The 14,271-nt window shown below is 42.7% G+C and overlaps 1 protein-coding gene across 1 annotated transcript; it reads left to right on the top strand.

Moving 5' to 3' along the window:
* Window positions 1–10,776: 10,776 nt before the first annotated feature.
* Window positions 10,777–12,308, top strand: LOC115136337 (otoraplin-like). Its single transcript, XM_029671928.2, has 4 exons — window positions 10,777–11,006; window positions 11,257–11,396; window positions 11,820–11,936; window positions 12,106–12,308. Exons 1-4 carry the CDS (start codon window positions 10,880–10,882, stop codon window positions 12,127–12,129), a joined length of 408 nt encoding a protein of 135 aa, XP_029527788.1. The 5' UTR covers window positions 10,777–10,879; the 3' UTR covers window positions 12,130–12,308.
* The last annotated feature ends 1,963 nt before the right edge of the window (window positions 12,309–14,271 follow it).

The following is a 14,271-nucleotide window of genomic DNA, read 5'->3' as shown; positions in this document are numbered from 1 at the left end:
AGGTAGGCTACATCACGGTTTTGACACGGCCAAAATTAGCTACTTAGAGGTGTATTCATATGACCTATATTTGAAGATTAAGTAAACTTTTAAATAACTTTCCAACTGATTGTGTAGCAATACCATTTGTTAGAAATGTTGAGTTAATACAAGTTAAGATATGTATTTTAACCTAACCAATAGGCCTAAACTTTATGAGGTTACTACTGGGATCAACGTGTATGAACATGTATACTGTTCAATAGTACCACCATGTGGTCATACACCAACAATTATATTGGCTTTTGGGGAGGTGCATCTGTGACAGCCAAAAAATGCACACGATTTGGTTTTCCAACAGCAAGGTTCAGTGCAACATGGCAGTGTTGCCATTGTGTCTAAATTTTCCTTTGTAATTTTGAAATAAGCCTTGTATCCAACCCCCATATCACACACAAACGGTAAATATGCACTCAGTGTCCAGTTTACAAGGTACACCCATCTAAAATAAAATAAAAATATTTGTCACATAGACCTTACCATGAATGGCGTTGTTTATTAATGATTTTTGAGCCCATAACCAACAATGCAAAGTTTGTTAAGGGCTCAAAAGTGGCGCAGCGATCCAAGGCACTGCATCTCCGTGCCAGAGGTGTCCCTGGTTCAAATCCAGGCTGTATCTCATCTGGCTGTGATTGTGAGTCCCATAGGGTGGTGCACAATTGGCCCAGTGTCATCTGGGGTAGGCTGTCATTGTAAATAATAATTTGTTCTTAAACGATGGTAAGACATGTTTGCTAACTCAACTAAAGGAAAAATATTAGCTCAATAAACAACAACAAGGCTATACACAAGTGGCACCGAGTCAATGTACCGGGGTACGGGTTTGTTGAGGTAATTGAGGCAATATGTACATGCAGGTAGGGGTAAAGTGACAGTGCATAAATAATAAACAGAGAGCAGCAGAAGTACATCAGCATGATGCAACAGGAACCAGGATTCGTAGCACCAGGCAATGTTTTTCCACTCCGCAATTGTCCTGTGTTGGTGATCGCATGCCCATCCGAGCCGCTTCTTCTTGTTTTTAGCTGATAGAAGTGGAACCTGGGGTGGTTGTCTACTGCAATAGCCCATCATTGACAAGGACCGACAATTTGTGTGTTCCGAGATGCGGTGTTGCACGCCGCTATTGTACTGATATATTTGGGCTTGAAGTGACAAATTCGTGCCAATGACATGTCTTTTCGTATGAAATTATGTGTACATTATTTTTAGGCTACGTTTAATTTCAGGGTTGGGTTTTATTTTAATGGTACCACCCACTAGCATGGCGTTGTTTATTAATGACCTGCAAAGTTTGCTAGTCATGACTGAGCTGAGCAATATAATAGATCATCTTTGACTACAACAAATATGGTGAATATATTAAGATAGTTGACTCAGGCTTGTTTCCTAGGGATGCAGGATATATCCGTGAACATAACGGAATCGGCCAATATTAGCTAAAAAGTCCAACATCTGTATTGGCCATTGTCTAAATTTAACCCCGATGTGAGAAAACAATGTCAAAGCTGACGTGCACACCTATATAATGTAGGTACATGACATAATGACTCCAGGTAAAATCCAGCGCGCTATCGACTGTGCCGCAAAAGCATGCTCGAGCAGCAGAAACCCCAGGGTCGTTACAATACTATGGAATGTCATGTGGGTCTTTGCGTGTCAAAAAAGGTAGACGTCAAATAACGCTATTTGACAATAACACTATTTTACACATTAAATAAGCTTTTAATTTGGCATGTCAAATAACAGTTCCATTATAGAAGGTTGTGTGTTCTGAATTTGCACGTGCAAGCCAAGCGCCACCACTACTATCAGTAAGCACTGTCAAAGCTGTACAAAAAAAAGTCTGCAAACACCGGCCACGAACGATGTGTTTACAATACCGCGTTGGTAATAAAGCATGGTACCTTGGTACCTAGCTAGCACCAATACAACCAGCCTGAAAACAATGACCAGAAGAAACTTCAGTCATTTTCACTATTCTTAGCAATGATTTAGGAATCCTTGTTAGTAAATATTAGCTAGGTAGACACTTGTTGTTCGCCCATTGAAATTGAACGTCAGTTCATGAAAATAAATAGCTAGACAGCTACTTAACCCTGTTGCCCAAAGCTGACGTTATAAGCAGCCAGCTTGCTCCATCTGGCTAGTGAGGCTCGACCTGACAGTATTGTGAAGCTAGCCACAATAAGGATTAGGCACAATAGTGGAATTTGCGGTTTGCCTTCAAAATAAAAGTTCCGCTTTGAAAGTGATGCAAAAGGTTACAGTTCGTGGAACCATGCCATATTTAGACTAGATAATGTTAACAAGGTTGGGATGTGAACCAAGGAAATGGGGTATCAGTCTACTCCTTGACACCCACAGAACACAACTGTGAAGAGTTTACGCAAATATTAGTTTTAGCCCTTATTGCGGGACTGTGACTGTGTGAAATCACCTCCCCAGTCAGTCTATTGTGTGTATTGACATTCATATTGCACTGTACAGATTTACCTAAGGATTGGGGATCAATTAAATGGGGTAACAGTCTACTCAATACCCAATATATTTTTTCCCAACGCCCTCCTCAGAGTTATCAGACTCCAAAACATCCACTCAGTATTGTTTTTCCTCAGGAATGTTCAATACACATAGGTTGACAATAAATGTGTCTCAACTCACAGTTGTTTCAGAGTCCCACAATAAGAGCTACGATGCCAATGTTCTCTGGGTGTCACTGAGTAGCCCATGCCAAATAAATGAAAGATAACCCACAGGCCAACTGTGACCTTCTCTTGTGAAGGCCAGACATAAGAGAGAACAAAGGCTAAACCTTCCAATGCTCCATCCCCCTGCCCAACCCAACTCCACCAACCACCAGGAAGCCCGGCATCAGAACATTCCAGGCATTCCCGTGATTGGCAGATAGCAGGTTGATTGGCATGTCGGACCCCGCAAACACTGGTAAGTACAACACAAGCCACTAATAGCCTAACACATAACACACAGCTGTCTGTGTGGGTCGCTACAATAGATCCAGTGTGATTTCAGCAGATTTTTGCAAAATTAACAAATGATTATATATAACAACATTCCAACCTCGTTTAGCACGATCTTTTTAATTATGACATAATTCTACTATTTGCATGCGTTTGCATCACTGTCAACGACATTATTTTATTTTGAAGGCTAACCACGAAGTCCACTATGTGGCTGTTCCTTATTGTGGCTAGCTTCACATAGATGGGGCCTGACTACCATTAATCAAATTAGAAGTGTCTTATAAATTAGGGTTATTTTAGATGATCACACCTAGCTATTTAGTTAGTTAGCTAACTATAGCTACTGAAACAGATTATGTCATTTTTCTATTTTGGGGAAGAACATTGTTTGCATCCATGAGCTAGGCTGCATCACATCCGGCCGTGATTGTGAGTCCCATAGGGCGGTGCACAATTGGCCCAGCGTCGTCCCGCGTTTGGCCGGGGTAGGACGTCATTGTAAATAAGAATTTGTTCTTAACTGACTTTCCTATGTAAATAAAGGTTAAATAAAACATTTAAAAATCCTAGCTAGCTTTTCTTTATGACCAGCACTGTAGGTGCGCGAGACAACTTTAACAGCATCATAGCATACGTTTCGATGAATCATTGTGACATGAAATACGAGTGATAGCGTAATCAATGTATAATAACTACTTAAAAAACGAATGATCGCATAAAATTATTATGTAACATGCAGTCATATTCAGGTCCTGATTGGTCAAAAAGCTTATTTGACACGTCAAATAGTGTTATTTGACACATGCTTTTTTTTACATGCAGAGACCCAAATTGCGTTCCATATAAATCCTGGTTGAGAATGAAACACTGAACAAATGAACAACGAAACAGCACAGCAAGTAAGTGAAATAAATAGGTTTTGATTATGTTTTACAGGTAATGGGGACACATGTAAATCCAACAAAATAACTTTTGGTCAGTGTGTGTGTAACCTTTATTTAACTAGGCAAGTCAGATAAGAACAAATTCTTATTTACAATGACGGCCTACCCCGGCCACACCCTGGACGACTCTGGGCCAATTGTGCGCCGTCCTATGGGACTCCCAATCACGGCTGGATGTGATAAAGCCTGGATTCGAACCAGGGACTGTAATGACGCCTCTTGCCCTGAGATGCAGTGTCCATGCACCGCTGCCTTAGACCGCTGCGTCCATGTGTGTGTGTTAACTATTTAACTGTACTAGAATGCTTAAAAATGCTTTAAAAAAATGTTTTATAGCGGTTATCGGTATCGTTTTTTGGGTCAGTTCCGGTCTACTTAACGGGGTGGGTCTCCCATAGACACCGATGCAATAGCAGCTTGGTCTGGTCTACTTAGTTCATTGACTTTCATTGAACCAGAAAAAAACATGAGTGGGGTGTCTCGCTTCCTCTTCCGTCTCTCGCTAAACTTGGCTGCCTGAGCATGGAACAAATTATGTTTTTGCACCTATACATTTTTACCAGCAAATTATCATAATCCATTGGATCATTTGAGAAGTTTCACTTATTTTTCCAATAGTCTGTATATAAAAAAAAACACATTTTATAAATGCTAAAATTGCATGATATGACTGAGTTTTAGACCCCCACTCCCCCATCACCCAAAGAAAAATGGTTTTGATCACAATCCAGGTGGGTATACGATGTGATAAAGATGTAAATTACTGGTTGAAATCTGGTCAGAACGTCTTATAACCAGATCAAAGGCAGAAGGATCCTACCCTTTTTTCAATTTTCTCCTAAAATGACATACCCAAATCTAACTGCCTGTAGTTCAGGACCTGAAGCTAGGATATACATATTCTTGCTACCATTTGAAAAGAAACACTTTGAAGTTTGTGGAAATGTGAAATGAATGTAGGAGAATATAACATATTAGATCTTGTAAAAGATAATAAAATGAAATTTATTGTATTTATTTTTTTGTAACATCTTTGCAATGCAAGAGAAAGGCCATAATGTATTATTCCAGCCCAGGCGCAATTTAGATTTTGGCCAGTAAATGGCAGCAGTGTATGAGCAAAGCTTTAGACTGATCCAATGAACCATTGCCTTTCTGTTCAACATTTAGTATCAAGACTGCCCAAATGTGTCAATTTTTTTTATTAATAACTGTGCCTTCTCCTCAAACAATAGCATAGTATTATTTCACTGTAATAGCTACTGTAAATTGGACAGTGCAGTTAGATTAACAAAATGTAAGCTTCCTGCCAATATCAGATAAGTCTATGTCCTGGGAAATGCTCTTGTTACTTACGTCATGCTAATCGCATGAGTGCACATTAGCTCAACCATCAACCGAGAGCGGGACACTGATCTGTAGAGATCTTTAATAAGAGGCTTTAAGAGGTGTTTTTCATGATATCGAAAATACTTCATGAAAAATATGCATTTTTTTTGGTTGATATCCGTCCGGGGGGGTGGAGGTGTGTTGAAGGGGACACTATCAGCTAGGGGACGAGGGACCACCGGCCCGAAAAGGGACACATGAAAAGAGGGTAAGATTCAATAGTGACTGGGTATTTGTAACCTGTATGTCTCCTCATTGACCCTCCGGAGAACCTTGAACGGCCCCACAAACCGGTGGCTCAGATTCATGAAGGGCAGACATAGTGGGAGGTTCCTGGTAGAGAGCCAAATGTGGTCCCCAGGATGGAACACAGGTGGCAGTCTGCCTGTGGTGGCAGTCTGCCTGTTCCTTCTGACAATGGACGGCATGCTGGAGTCTCACGTGTGCTTCGCATCACACCCCCTCCATGTGCCGGAACCACTCATCTACCGCAGGAGCCGCGGTCTGGCACGGGGTCCATGTGGCCAGGGCCGGCTGGAAACCCAAAACACATTCGAAGGGGGTCAACCCAGTGGAGGAGTGACGTAGGGAGTTCTGGGCGTACTCTTCCCAGGGAAGGAATCGTGCCCACTCACCCTGCCGGTCCTGACAATGACTTCTCAGGAACCTCCCCAGCTCCTGGTTCATCCTCTCCACCTGCCCGATGGACTGAGGCCGATATCAGGAAGTGAGGCTGACCGTGACCCCGAGCTTCTCCATGAAGGCCCTCCATACTCGTAATGTGAATTGGGGGCTTCGGTCAGAAATAATGTAATCCGCAAGGCCATAATGCCAGATGACCTGCTGGAAGAGTGCCTCAGCGACCTGAGCAAATGAGACCAGGAAGAGGGATTAAGCGACATGACTTGGAAAATCTATCCACTACCACCAGAATGGTAGTGAAACCATCAGAGGGGAGGAAGATCGGTTACAAAGTCAATGGATAGATGTGACCAAGGTTGCTGAGGCACGGGAAGCGGCAGGAGCTTCCCTGCTGGAGCATTCCGGGGGGACTTGGTTTGAGCACATATGGAAAAGGAGTTGACATACCGAGTGACATCCTGCACCAAGGTGGGCCACCTGTACTTCTCAGCGATGGAGTGGATGGTGCGAGAAATACCTGGATGTCCATTGACGACAGCTGTGTGTGCCCAGGTCAGTAGCCAATCCCTTATCCCTGTCGGAACGTAGATGTGTGTGCCCAGGTCAGCAGCCAATCCCTTATCCCTGTCGGAACGTAGATGTGTGTGCCCAGGTCAGCAGCCGATCCCTTATCCCTGTCGGAACGTAGATGCGCTCGTGAGGACAATTCCTGGGTGTGAGCTCCCTCTCTAGAGCCTGGCGGATGTCCACATCTACGTCCCAAACCACTGGACCTATGACTCGGGAGGATGGGATTATGGGTTCCCTATGGACATGAACCTCTCCCGAATCATAGATACGGGGCAGGGCAACGGCCTTGATGTTGTTAGAACCTGGGCGATAGGTCAGCATGAAGTCGAATTTGGTGAAGAGAAGTGCCCACCTGGCTTGGCACGGATTCAGTCTCCTTGCTGTCCGTATGTACTCTAGGTTCCGATGGTCAGTGAGGATGACGAATGGTTCCTTAGCACCCTCCAGCCAGTGTCTCCACTCCTCCAATGCCAACTTCACCACCAGGAGCTCCCAATCGCAGATGTCGTAATTCCTCTCTGCGGAGGTGGGAGGATACAAAAGGCCTCGTCGGCTGCTGGAGACCACACCAACCTACGAGGCCCACCCTTGAGGAGGGAGGTGAGTGGGGCGGCGACGGCACTGAAGTTCCCGATGAAGAGGCGGTTGAAGTTGTCAAACCCCAAAAACCCTTGTAACCCCTTGATGGTGGTTGGGACTGGCCATGACCTCATCGCATCTACCTTCTTGTCTTGTATCTTCATTCCCTGTGGGCTGATTTGGTAACCCAAGAAGCATACAGCCCTTTGATGGAATTGGCACTTCTCCGCCTTGACAAACAGGTGATTGGCCAAGAGGCATTCCAGGACTGCTCGAACGGGGGTGATGTGATCTTCCAGGTAGGTCGAGAAGACCAGGATGTAATCGATGTATACAATCACCTGATGTCTGTGCATGTCCCTGAACACCTTGTTGATTAATTCCTGAAAAAATGACGGAGCATTGGCTAAGCCAAAGGACATAACCTTTGGCTGAACGCCGTCTTCCACTCATTCCCCTCCCGGATGCGGATGAGATTGTAGGCACTCCGCAGGTCTAGTTTGGTGAAGAACTTGTGCTGCTCGGTGGCACAAGAGGGTACTGATACTTTGTGGTGATGTCATTGAGTCCTCGATAATTGATATAAGGGCATAATCCTCCCTCCTTCTTGGCCATGAAGAAGAAACCAGCCGGTGCAGGGACGTGGATGTGCGGATGAAACCCTATTGGAGGGCCTCTTGAATATAATCCTCCATGGCCTGGGTCTCAGCCACAGACAGAGGGTAGATGCATCTGCGATAAGGTGTAGCACCGGAAAACAGGTCGATGACACAGTCCCAGGGGCGATGAGGAGGGAGACAGGTAACTCGGGTCTTGGAGAATACCTCCCTTAGGTCCTGGTATTCCTCTGGGATGTTGGGCTGAAGGGCAACCACAGGACTCTCAACTGACGTGGAACCACAGGGGACAGGGAAGCAGGTCCTCCGGCATTCAGGTGACCAGTCTGATTCTCATCCTCGACCATGAGATGGTAGGGCCATGGCGTTGGAGACAAGTGAGGCCGAGGATGATTTTGTGAACTGGTGCACTGGTGATGAAGAGGATGTTCTCCTGGTGATTGGACTCCATCGTGAGGGTGAGTGGTTGAGTGATGTGTATGATGGTTCCAGATCCTAATGGCTGACATTCGAGACTTTGAATCGGAAAAGAAGAGGAGAAGAGGCTCTGATCCCGAGTGCTCGCCGGAGGGAGAGAAGCGATAAGAATGCCGATGCTCCCGGATGAAGGTTATCCAGATGGATGGCCATCGCAATGAGTGAGTCCAGGGTGAGGTTATTGTCACGACAGGCCAGTTCCATCTGCACCTCCTCGCGCAGACCTCTAATAAATATTTACTCTGAGCTGCGCTTCGGTAGGTTGGTGGTAGATGGAAGGCCGTGTTGCCCAACCGAGTCCTTTGAAGAATGTCTCTGGTGGTCAATTGGATACGTTGTAGTAACGTCGTTGTGTGATAGACAGAATACTCTGTCTGTTCCTTCCTAACCCTCGTTTGCATCTGCTGTTGCTAACTCAACGGCTAGGAGATATCACTTCTGTAGTGAATAAGAGTTCAAAGTTCATACCATTTGCAACCAAAGCTCACGCTGATGTTGGCTTCGTTCTGTAGTTATTATCTAAACCATTCTGACATAGGACCGTCGTCCTATAAAAGTTTTATAGCCCATGTCCCTTCACAGGGGCGGGCCACTGATTGAGCAGAGCCCTATCTTATGAAAACCCAAATTTCACATTTTAGAAGCTAAATTCACATTTCATCCCATCACAAATAATTTCATATTCAGACATTTCAATTGAACAACAACTCCATGTGAATCCGATAACTCTGATGTGTTGACTTTCCACTGTAGAGTTTATGTCATCTTATCATTGATGAGAATGTCTCAGATGACAACTAAACTGACATCATATTCATTAAGTACCACCGCATATGTTCAATTGTTCGGATTACCAGAATTTAGTTAATTTCCCCCCACCTTCTGATGTTCCCAGAATCTCTATGTTAGCCAAGGCTTTTGCAAATGTAACCTCAGTAGGGTAGAGAGAGGAAAAAAGGGGGGGGGGGTATTTATGACTGTCATAAACCTACCCCCCAGGCCAACGTCATGACAGTACAATCAAGACAAAACAAATGGAAGAGAAACGTAGATCGGTGGCAGCTAGAAAGCCGGTGACGACGACCGCCGAACACCGCCCGAACAAGGAGAGGCACCAACTTCGGCGGAAGTTGTGACAATAAGTCACATCTGTGACATAACTGCAGATAAAATTTAGGCCTAGATTCAGCGTGATTGAATTTTAAAGGCGATGTTCCTGCATTCGCAGAGACTGCATTCACGGTAAACGCTGCATATGTTGGCTCTAATGGAAATAACCTTTACATTTCAATCGCACTATAACGCAGATCTTCGACCATATAGATTGAACCTAGTGCTTTTGCTCAAAACAAGTGAGAGGCTCTGAAAACAATATTGTTAACAAGTTGTGTGCATTCACGTGCTTTAAACTCATAGAGATCTACGATTGGCTAACGGCAAACAAGCTGCGTCAACCATAAACTAAAAGTACAGCTATTATACTCATTAACAAATTAAGAGATAATAATCCACATGAATAGATTGTCTTTATAAATAACGTTTTGTTGTTGCATTTAACTGGTAATCAAGGTAATTTCCTTAGTATGTGACGTCAGAGTTCAGAGATGATGGACAAGTTTCCCACTAGTAATTACTAGTTAAAGGTGCGTTCAAGTTCATTTTCCCCAGTTGTATGCTGGTATTTAAGAATTTACCAGTTTTTAGAACGCATGATCAATCCAATTTTACTGACACCATTTCCAGCTGCCATGTAGGTAAAACCTGAAGACAGGGCCCATCTTTTGTAGGCTCCTGCTAGGATATCACCAAGGTGTAGTCTGCAAAACAACAAACCTGTTAGCCTAAATGGAACTAGTGGAAATGAAGTGCAGAAAGAATATATTCCCTAAACGCAGTAATGTCCTGAATTACAATTTTGATTTAACTAGGCAAGTAAGTTAAGAACAAAGTCTTATTTATAATGACAGCCTACACCGGCCAAACCCTAACAATGCTGGGCCCATTGTGCACCACCCTATGGGACTCCCAGCCTGGAATCAAACCAGGGTCTGTAGTGATGCCTCTAGCACTGAGATGCAGTGCCTTAGACCGCTGCGCCACTAGGGGGCTCCCTAGTGGCGCAGCGGTCTAAAGCACTGCATCTCAGATTAGGTGCATCTCAGATTAGGTGTTATTTAACACCCCCGGATTTAGAGGAGGAACAGAATGCGGAGAAGGAGAATTCACAGAATTCACAGTTTCTTACGGAACTCTGGAGAAATCAAGTGGATGTGGTTGAATCATACTCAAATCTCAAATGTTCTATAAAGCACTAAGGATATACCTGTTTATGGCAGCTGCATGTTGCCAAACACAAAAGAACAAACAAGAAAACATACAAATATCCATGTCTGTTTTTGATAAGAGCTCACTGCAGGGCTTTTGTTTTTCCCATAAAACTTGCAGCCACTTTTTTCTTTTTCTTTTAGGAATGTGGAATGTGGAGCCGGTCAACTCTGATTGGTCAGAATTCCTGTGATGAAAGGGTTCTGCCCATCCAGACATAGGAGAAGAAGTGTGTGGAAGTTTACAGTAGTGGGTTATTTCGCACTCACTCACACACATACAGTACATTCACTTTCTCACCGTCTTCAGGATGAACCATCCACTGCATTTCGCTCTCCTGCTCCTCTCTTTGGGATTTCTGTGCCAGACCACCACCAATGCTATTCTTATGGACAAACTGGCAAACAGCAAAATCTGTGCAGATGAGGAATGCTCATGTGAGTACAGTAGATTTTATGCACCTTACCGATCTGAAGACCATTTTTGGAGAGTATGGATTTGGGTTCTCTATTCAGACATTCTGCATTTTTTGAGGGGTGTGACAATACCATGCACCCATCAATCAATCCAGTCAATACTGGCTTTATATGTGATTTGACAAAAAGAGTGCACAGTCAATGTTTTTTCTTATTTGATATACTGTCGGTAATTTGCTTTCATGTTGATTGTGTTGTTGTTCCCTCTCAGATGCTCTCTCTATGGCCGTGGCTCTGGATGACTTCACCGCTCCTGACTGCAGATTCATCAACATCAGGAAGGACCAGATGATCTATGTGTACTCCAAACTCACACCAGAGGAGGGCACTGGAGTCTTCTGGTCTGGAAGTGTATGTTTTGTGATGATGGGTTTCTTTCCAGAGTTACAGAAACATTTTCATCACTGTTCACAATATGTTTTTAGAAAACGGTTCATCCAAACCGTTTTTGTCAATTCATGTTGAAATGTAAAGACCGTAGGGAAATTATTCCATGTGATCAATGTACCAATCAAATCAGGTGATTCTATGCTCCATCTTGTTGGTCGTGAGGTTCATACCTTTTGAGGTGCATTTTGCTGTGCCTGTCACATTGTTCAATCATTTCGAGTTGTGGAATGTGTGAGATTTGGACAGAAACTCACAGATATATGACTCGATCACACAAATGCATCTATTCTGCTCTTCCTAAACCTGCTCCCTAGATTTGAATGTTTCTGTCACGGTGAAACACTTGAGCACATCTATCTAGCACCATGTTCCTCTCTCTGGCAGGTTTACAGTGAGCGTTATGTGGACCAGATGGGCATCCTCGGCTACTTCCCCAGCAACCTGGTGAAGGAGACTACCAAGTTTAAGAAGGATACTGATACTGTGGCGATCCCTACGGCCGTGAGTATTACCTCAGCTTCCACGCATTCAACACTATAGCTACCACCACATGTTGTTTGTCTCCATTCATTATTGCTCAGTAGCTACATTCTCACAGGTAATCAACAGATCCTGAAGTATTACTTATTGTTGTAGTTTTGATCATTGTTACATTTGTTCTCTCTTGCAGGACGTTGACTTCTACTGTTTCTGAATCTCTGGGTGATGTAGGCCTCTTTATTGATCAACTGTTTTGCTTTTTTTCTGAGAATTACAAAGGAAATATGTGGAAGTAGAGATCCTTATGATCTGCGGAGCAAAGTTTTTATTATTTCAAAGACTTTTCTTGTATTTTGATATAGAAAATGTGTCAATAAATCCCTTTCATCCCAATGTTTGTACTGTACTTGTTGAATCTTCTCAAATCAGTGATCAAATTATCACTAATATGACTAAAACAAATGTTCTAAGCTTACTGTAGGTTATATTAAACTTGTTGTAGTTTGGCTGAGTGGAAATTCTATGTTTCCAAGTACCCAAACATACAACAAGTTCACAGTGAGGCTAGGATACTGCTGCTGTGTGTTGGAAAGACTCCTGTATATTTTGGATGTGTTTAGATCCTTAGTAAACAGGACCGTGGAGTAAGCCTGCCAGGGTTATGGGAGTTACCTTGTTTCATAGGATTAGGTGTTATGAAAAGCACCACTGAAAACATTCTGATAAAATGTTGGTGGAAAATAATATCAATTTGATATGCTTGGAAACAGATAGAGGAAGGAGAAAGCGTGTCATTGATTTTGCAGTTGATGAGGCAAAACCTCATCTGGCTGGGTATGACAAATTTATTAGAAACAACCTAACGACTTGATATTAGGTTATAGAGTAGTAAATACCTCTAGAAGAAATATTATGTGAAGATTTGTCAAGAAGATATTTTACAGTGGAAATAGAAAGATTCGTTTTTTGTGGAGTGTGAACACCAGACAAGTTGTGTATTTATCTGTGGTGAAGGAATTTCTCTGGGGATGCATCCTGGTCTGTGGATGTTGAATGGCTGAAAATTGAAGTTAATTATGTTTAAGAGCACATTCTCTTCCTCCTGCTGTAGTGGTATTAATGATATTACCTCATTTAATTTGTTATCCTGAATGAAGCTCTTTGTAGCAGTGTCAAACCTGCATTTAACTAATCAAGCAAAGGTCGTTATAATCCAGAAAAAAGTAAGCAAACTGTGTTTTACACAAAATATTTAAGTGTAACAGTGGAAAAATGATTAGGTCACTTTAAAATATAGTAAATATTATTTGTTTCCTCTTCCTTCTTCTTTCATAAACATTTGCATATTTGCATATATTTTATTAACACCGTGAGAAAGGTAAACACGAAAACCAATTTTCCCAGTTTACCCTTACAATGAGGCTAATTCGAAATGTGGTTGCATAGTCTTGTCTCTCGCTCTCTGTCACATGCAAGCATGCACCCACACATGCATGCACCAACAGTGCATTCAGAAAGTATTAAGACACTTGGACTTTTTTTCACAGCCTTATTAAAAAAAAAAAATGTTTTTTAATAATTGGAACCCGAAGCTTGTAGAGTTATACATGTAATATTTCCGTTTTTATTATAATAAATTAGCAACATTTTCTAAAAACCTGTTTTTGCTTTGTCATTATTGAGTATTGTGTGTAGATTGATGAGGGGAAAAAACAATTTAATCCATTTTAGAATAAGGCTGAAACGTAACAAAATGTGGAAAAAGTCAAGGGGTCTGAAAACCTCCCGAATGCACTGTATGTGTGTGCGTCAGCACACCACACACACACACGCACACACACACACACACACACACACACACACACACACACACACACACACACACACACACACACACACACACACACACACACACACACACACACACACACACACACACGTGCACACACACAGATAGAGACACACTTACACTCAGAAACGCATCGACACACTGATTGTGTTATTCATGAGTGTGAAAGGTATGTAAAGGTGTTAAAGGCAGTGTAAGGTCATCAGGGATGTGTGGTGAAGGTGAGCTACTGAGGTATGGTAATGACCCATCTGCTGCCATGGAAATAGTACTCAGGCCTACATGCTCACCTTGAGAGAGAATGCAAATCAGCTTTGGAATTCTAAACATATGAATTTGAAATGTCATGTTTTTAATTTCCTAATGTTAATCCATTTCTTATGGGTTGGTAATGACACCCCGAGGAAGGCAGCTTCCGAAACTTTGGTGACTATTAATGAATAATTTGCATCAGAGCAAGAGTGGGTGCCCAAATACTCTTTTGAATACTGATTGTCCCAATTAATA

Source organism: Oncorhynchus nerka, linkage group LG10 (genome assembly GCF_034236695.1).
Source record: "Oncorhynchus nerka isolate Pitt River linkage group LG10, Oner_Uvic_2.0, whole genome shotgun sequence".
Taxonomy (NCBI): domain Eukaryota; kingdom Metazoa; phylum Chordata; class Actinopteri; order Salmoniformes; family Salmonidae; genus Oncorhynchus; species Oncorhynchus nerka.
The sequence above is the reverse complement of the archived record's forward strand: the minus strand, read 5'-3'. Positions and strand labels throughout refer to the sequence as shown.